Source organism: Otolemur garnettii, unplaced genomic scaffold, assembly GCF_000181295.1.
Source record: "Otolemur garnettii isolate 467f Iridium unplaced genomic scaffold, OtoGar3 scaffold00016, whole genome shotgun sequence".
NCBI lineage: Eukaryota > Metazoa > Chordata > Mammalia > Primates > Galagidae > Otolemur > Otolemur garnettii.
This window is the reverse complement of record NW_003852411.1, coordinates 11012652-11020111: the sequence shown is the minus strand read 5'-3', so window position 1 is coordinate 11020111 and position 7460 is coordinate 11012652. Positions and strand designations below refer to the sequence as shown.

The 7460-nt window shown below is 45.3% G+C and overlaps 1 protein-coding gene across 4 annotated transcripts in view; it reads left to right on the top strand.

The window, feature by feature from the left end:
* NPL (N-acetylneuraminate pyruvate lyase) overlaps nt 1-7460 on the top strand; it is a 36729-nt gene that overhangs the window by 10658 nt on the left and 18611 nt on the right. For 2 of the 4 annotated variants that reach the window (XM_023510789.1, XM_023510788.1), the window contains 3 exons: nt 1312-1385; nt 3446-3520; nt 3640-3727. In XM_023510789.1, the coding sequence (XP_023366557.1) occupies nt 1312-1385; nt 3446-3520; nt 3640-3727 (237 nt within the window). The remainder of the gene's footprint in view (nt 1-1311; nt 1386-3445; nt 3521-3639; nt 3728-7460) is intronic. The other 2 variants (XM_023510790.1, XM_012802668.2) reach the window with 1 other exon arrangement.

Here is a 7460-nt window from a genome sequence, read left to right as displayed (position 1 = left end):
ACAGCTCACAGCAACCTCCAACTCCTGGGCTCAAGCGAGTCTCCTGCCTCCGCCTCCCAAGTAGCTGGGACCACAGGCGCCCGCCACAACGCCCGGCTATGTTTTGGTTGCAGCCGTCATTGTTGTTTGGCGGGTCCGGGCTGGGGATTCGAACCCACCACCTTACGTGTACGTGGCTGGCGCCCTAGCCGGTTGAGCTATAGGCGCCGAGCCTATTTCTAGCCTTTTTGACAAATACCCTTTGATGTCTTTGTTTCCTAAGTACATCAGACTTTTTTTGTTTTATTTTTGTTGTTGGAGGAATACAGTAGGTAAAGATGAAAAGAATGTTAATCAGACTAAAATTAAATTAGGATTCTCTGGCCCCCACTGACAAAAGTGCTAATGGCAGCCAGCTGGTACTTTGTGTTCCCGGCACTGGGTTCTGCAACATTTAACCCAGGCTAGCTGCACGGTTTCCTTTAGATTTCACTTTCCGTCACCCATCCTCCCCACCTGCATGTCGACTGAGGACAGGTGGCTTAATGCAGTTTGTCTGTGAGTCAGCTTCTGGATTTTAAAATCATTACGATTTTAAGAAAAGAGCCTTTAACCTTAGGCATTATATCCATACAAGGTCAGGGTGCCTCAAACTGCTCAGTGTGTGCAGATCACAGGGGGATCTCACTAAAAGGCAGATTCTAGGTGGGCAGGGCTGTGGGGGCCTGGGATTCTGTACTTTTAATGAACTCCCCCCAGGAGGCTACTCTTTTGCCTTCAAGAGGCAAAGTGACACAGAGTTCCTTTCCAACTATTAATCTTCTTCAATATAAAAAGAGCAAATACAGATAGGTTTAAAAATGCAGATGGGTTTTAAAATTCTTAAGTTATTAAGATTGACTTTTTCTATTTTGTAAGCCTAAGAAACAATTGTTTCTTACCAAATGGAAAACATAAAGGCTTCAATTAGCCGTGCCCATGACCATCACTCTTCCCCCAAACAGGCAAAAGATAATTAAACAACTACTTTAAATGTGATGAGGTTTAAAAAGAAATCCTTTGTGGATAGCCAATAGAGATGCTCGTTTAAGTGAGGCACACATGGCTGAGTGGAGAAATCACCAGATTCAGAAAATCCAAACCAAACAAACAAAGAAACGCAATCCCAGTCATTATTCAGAGCAAGCTAAGAATCTCACAGACTACGTAGATTTTTAGTAACTATTAATGAGAGAACTATTAATGAGTAACTATACCTCTGGGGATTAGTTGAATAATCTATAAAACAAAGACTAAATATACGTTCTTTCCCATTTTTCCTGTGTCTTTTAGAGAAATCAACTTGTCAGTAATTGGTCAGTATGTGGATTACCTTGTGAAAGAGCAGGGAGTGAAGAACATTTTTGGTAAGTCACCTTTGGTGATTTCTCTGCAAGTCTCTCTCTCAGTCCTTAGAATGGAGGGAGGTCTTGCCTGGATACTAGCCTAAAGGTCAGCGTCATTGTGTCCCCGGTTATGATGGAGCCTGGGTAAGCCAACTAAAATGTGTAAATTTGTAGACTTACAAATATTTGAGAAATGCAAATAGGTAAGATTGTTTTTATCTCCATGTAGAAATAAAAATCTATAATTCAGGCTCGGCACCTGTGGGTCAAGTGGCTAAGGCACCAGCCACATACACCTAAGGTGGTGGGTTCGAATCCAGCCAGCCTGCCAAACAATAATGACGGCTGCAACCGAAAAAAAATAGCTGGGCGTTGTGGCAGGCGCCTGTGGTCCCAGCTACTTGGGAGTCTGAGGCAGGAGACTTGCTTGAGGCCAGGAGTTGGAGGTTGCTGTGAGCTGTGATGCCACGGCACTCTACCCAGGGGACAGCTTGAGGCTCTGTCTCAAAAAAAAAAATCTATAATTCAGCTATCCTCTTTAGCTTGCCCCAGGCCATTCAGCCAAGCAGTTTTATACCAAGTAAAGGCTCTTCTTTCTCCCTTAAGGATGAGTTCTAGTCTGGCCAGGCATAATGGCTCAAGTTTGTAATCCTAGCATTTTGGGAGGCTGAGGTAGGAGAATCACTTGAGGCCAGGAGCTCAAGACCAGTGTGAGAAACATAGTAAGATCCCCATCTCTGCAAAAAAATAGAAAACTTAGCTGAATGTGGTGGGAAGCACAGGTAGTCCCAGCTATGCAGGAGGCGGAGGAGGAGGCACCACTTGAGCCCATGAGTTTGAGCTGGCACTGAACTAGGATGACACCACTGCACCTTAGCCTGGGGCAACAGGGCAAGACTCTGTCTTGGAAAAAGAAAAAAAAAGAATAGGCTTTATTCTGTCTTCACCTGACCTTTCAAATTGTGAATGGAAGAAAGACCCTAAATACAGCAGACGAAAGATTCACTGGACTAGCAGTTATCCCCATGTATTTCAGAGACAGTAAAAGTTAAAAAAAAAAAAAACTTCACACCTTGAATGTGATAAGCCTGACAACTATACTTAACCTGCAATTGAGCTGATGGTTCCAAGGATATCACACCTTGGCTCTGAGTTGCCGCTCTACCTGCAAGGAGCCCTGCAGTGCTAGAGGTACCATGGTTATAAGCAGAGTGATAAAAACAGGGGTAAAAAGATGTCCTGGGCTGCAGGTCCAAACCAAGACCCGATTACAGAACTAACTGCTCAGTGTCCCTTATAGCTCCAGGCAGATTCTTACTCCTTAAAGGACCACTGATCTCCCCTGGATATAGGGAAGAAGCAGGAACATCCCTACAACTGGAGCATATTTGAAATCTCGTAGGCCCCTGGAGGAGTGGTAGACACACTTTCCCACTCACCTCCTTGACCTCCACTGTTCCAAGCCAGGGCTCTGTGCCTGGAGACACAGTGCTGCCATCCACGTGGGGCTCAGTATGTGTCCTGCTGCCACTGGCATCTTTCTGTGATCCATTAAGAGATGATTGTAGAAGAAGGGAAAGAAGAAAGAGGCTGTGCATTGGCATCTTACAGCTTTGGATTAAAACTTAAATTAGTGTTTCAGACTTCATGTTTTCATTTGTAAATAAGAATAATAATTTCTACTATTCTGGGTTGTTATAAGAGTAAGTGAGGATATGAGAGTGCTTGGTGTAAGAAATATTAATAGCCTTTGTGCTTATTTGTGAAATGTCATTTTATAAAAGCCTTGTCCTAGCCTGATCATGTCAGACTACGGACAGGGGTAGTTTGGTCTGTGTGTACAAAAGCAAGCACATCATGTAACTCCCACTTACGGCCTCTTTGACATTCCAGTACTGGGTGCTGTTGATTTTCCTCCCGTCTAAGCCCAGATAGAGAACTTGGTGGTGATGTTTGGAGATTGGCCCAAAATATGGGCAGTTATGTCTGCCTCTGTTCAAAATATTTGCTATCTGTCCCTGACAGCAAGGACAGATCTGTAATTACAAGTGGCAAATAACTTTCCTACTACTTTTGATAAGGTAAAGGTGGAAGAAAGATGGAGTCTGAAGTGAAAATGGAAACCCGGCGCTTTCCCCTCCCAATTCCATCCTCTGGTACTTCCCTGTGGTGCTTCCTGTTAAACAGGGGTTCCCGACCCTGCTCTTCCAGAATCAGACTTACAGGAGCAGAAGGTGCCTGTTGGTCCCACTGACTGACTCTTTGTTTGGAACAGTGAATGGCACAACTGGAGAAGGCCTATCCCTGAGCATCTCAGAGCGTCGCCGGGTTGCCGAGGAATGGGTGACAAAAGGGAGGAACAAGTGAGTGACCACACCAGGATAAAAAAAAACCCATTGGTAAAAGCTGTCTTGAGTGAGCCTCTTCCCCGGTTGAGCCTCCCTGCCTTGAGGTCAGAGGCCAAGCTTGAAGCCAGCTGGCGGGAAGATGAGCAGATCACCGGGATTCTGGCTTCTCATTAGGGAGCACCCTTCTTTTCTTTGTGGAAGGGCAGCGGCTGCAAGGCATGTCTGGCACCCAGAGGTTTCATCAGAAACTACTTCTTATCCTTCTACAAAGCCAGTCCCCTCAGGATTAGCTGTTTTTTAGCTGGAGGATAAGAGAGATGGAGATGGTGACTGACTCTGCTGGGCACGGCTCTTCTACTGAGCACCTCACACCCCTCTGGAAATGAGTGCCTGATACATGTGCATTCATATCAACTCACTACTTTCTTTTTTTTTTTTTTTGGCCAGGGCTGGGTTTGAACCCGCCACCTCCAGTATATGGAGCCAGGACCCTACTCCTTTGAGCCACAGGCTTTGCCCCTCACTCCTTTCTTTATAGGTCTTCTCTGTGCATATGACTCAATATGCTCTTTTATGGTGCTTCCCTTTGTGCTGTTGGGGGACTTTATCCCCTAAACATGATAGGTTTTTGTTATAACACCAAGTTAATGCCATGGCAAAACAAATAGGACAGTATCAATTTCATAGATACATCCAGGTAGCGTCAATGCTCTGAGGTTGCTCACCAGCCAGTGGGGATGTCAGATGCTAAAGCTAACACTCTGCCCCTTCTGATAAATGTGTAAAGAAGAAGAGAATGATTGATGCTGCCTTATGTCGAGGCAAAGATTAGAAGTTAAGTCCCAAGTGAGCCTAGAGCAGAGGTTGTGCGTGTGAAGCCCAGGGTCTCCTTAGGAATCCTTCAATAGCTTCAGAGCAGTACTCTGAAATTATGCACAAAGTTTTAAGGCATATCCACATCAGCATTTTTTGGTGGATCCATCAGCTTTCAGTAAGTCACAATCTGAATGATTAAAAATCATGGGCACAGTGAGGAGAGAGGAAGGCTAAGGATAAACATTAGGAACAGTATCAGAAATGATAAGTGATAGGGAAGTGGTCAGGGACAAAAAGTCCTCCAAGAGCAGGAGGGAGGTCGGGACTATATCCTGTCACTGCAGCCAGGGAGGAGAATGATTTGAGAGGGCGTCAGTGCACCATGACAGTGTAGACAGACTGTGCAGCCAGCCTGCCTGAGTTCTAGTCTCATCTTCCTGTTAGCTCTGGGAACGCAAGCACGTCACCTAATCTCTCTGTGCTTTATCCATAAAATAGGAATAACAGTACCTATCTTATGGGGTCATAGTGAGGTTTAGAACAGTGCCTGGAACATAACATTAAGTGCTATAAGAATTGGTTGTAACTATTTTAAGTAGATGCAGTCACTATAATATTTGTTATAATAATTATCAGATGCCGTGTAAGTCAGTAGATGAAAGACTGAGAAGACCACTTCATCTGACACATAGGAGGTCACCAATGGTCTCCAAGAGAGCAGAGCCAGTGGATAATGGCAGAGGAGCCAGATTGCAGCGAGCGGTATAACGCAGCAGACATGTGGAAGTGTAGGCTGGAACTTCAGCTTATTCTCACATAAAGTTTTCTGGTGAAGGGAAGGAGAGATGGAGTAGTAGGTTAGGGAGGAAGAGATAAGACTAAAAGGAGGGTAGTTTCGTTCTCTTAAAGTGGGGAAGTCTTTAGCTTGTTTCTATGCTGAAAGGACACTGCCATGGGAGAAGAGAGTAAGATACAGAAAGAAGTGGCAAACTGATCTTTGATGAAAGGTCTCTGAGAGGGGTTGAAATGCAGGTGCTCCTTGATTTATGATGGGGGCACCTCCCTATAAACCCCCCATAAATCAATTTGACTTACGATATTCTCAATTTATGAGAGATTTATCTGGACATAACCCTATTATAAGTCAGAGGTGGGGGTTACTGAATGCATGTCACTTTTGTATCATTTAAAGGTAGACCATCATAATTCAGGGATCGTCTGTATCCCCCAGAACAGACAGAGTAGCTTTAGAAGACAGCTGAGAAGCTGGGAGGAAAGTTGTAGATGGTGTTATGGCTAAGCATAGGTGGAGAAGACGGAAGTAAGAGGGTGTGTGAAATCTTTATCTTTGGTGTCTGGGAATATAGGACTTCTACCCAGAACAAGGAGTCAGGTAGGGTTTAAAGCTGGATAGAAAAGGTCAAGATTTGGAGTAGCCACTGCAGAGAATGGGAAAGGGAAGTGAATCAGGATAGCCAGAAGCTTTATTGGAGCCACTTCCTGAACTGAGAAATTACTGGGAAATTTTTATCAAAGTCCAACAGGGTAGGGATGCCTAACAATATCCCAGAGGAGAGGAGAGGAGTCAATGTATGACTGGTCTCATCCGAGCCAGGAGAAAGGCTTAGTTAAAGGAGGTCCTGCAGCAGAGCAGCTGGTGGCTGACACCTGTAATCCCTGCACTCTGGGAAGCCAAGGCAGGAGGATCCTATGGGCTCAGGAACTATGATGACGCCACTGCACTCACCTGAACAAGAGCAAGACCCCATCTCTATTAAAAATAGGAAAATTAGCCAGGTGTGGTGGTAGAGACCAATAGCCCCAGCTACTCCCGAGGCTGAGGCAGAAGGATCACTTAAACCTAGGAGTCTGAGTTAGCCTGCTGTGAGCTGGGCTGATGCCAGGGTACTCTAGCCTAGGCAACAGAGCAAGACTCTGTCTCAAAAAAAAAAAAAAATGCAGCAGCTGGTGACATTTAAACCTTTCTCCATTCAGAAGACTTGTTATCCTTTAAAAATACCAACTTGATTATGTCACTTCCCAGCTAAGTCCCAGTTTCCCCACAGTGTAGCAAGCCAAGAATCATGGAAGGACTCAGGTCGCATCTCCATCTCATGAGGACATGGTATGTGCCATTCAGAGCCCCTTGGAAGACTCACTGGGGTGACAGAATTCACAGCTGAGCTTTATCACCAACCCCACCTAATAAGGCCAGCCCAACTGTGGCCTCACCGCAGAGGGTCCTATGGAGCACCCTCAGAGGTGAGCATTGGGGTCTCAGAGTAAACATTCCGTTGGCCAAATTCTGAGGACTCACAAGATAGGAACTAGCTTTTTACAGTGAATTTTGTTTCTCATGTGACTAGTTCCTGGTTGTACTCTTGAGGAATTTCTTATCTCTAACTAAAAGAATCTCAGTATCATACCTATCTTCATGCACCTGGTACTACCAAATACAACATCTACCACAGTGCTTCATCAGAATAAGTACTCTCATATTGCTGAACCAGTTACTGCTTTTAAAATTCTACTGTTTGGCTGGGCCTGGTGGTTCAGGGCTGTAATCCCATCCCTTGGGAGACTGAGACAGGAGGATCACTTGCACTCAGGAGTTCCAGATCAGCCTGAGCAACATAGTGAGACCTTGTCTCTACAAAAAAATTTTAAAACTTAGCTGGACATGGTGCTGGGTGCCTGTCATCCCAGTTATTTGGGAGGCTGAGGCAAGCGGATTGCCTGAGCCCAGGAGTTTAAGGCTGTAATGAGGTATAACTGTGCAACTGTACTCCAGCCAGGGTGACAGAGCAAGAGTCTGTCTCAAAAAATAAATGAATGGGCTCAGCGCCTGTGGCTCAAGCGGCTAAGGCGCCAGCCACATACACCTAAGGTGGCGGGTTCGAATCCCCAGCCCGGACCCGCCAAACAACAATGA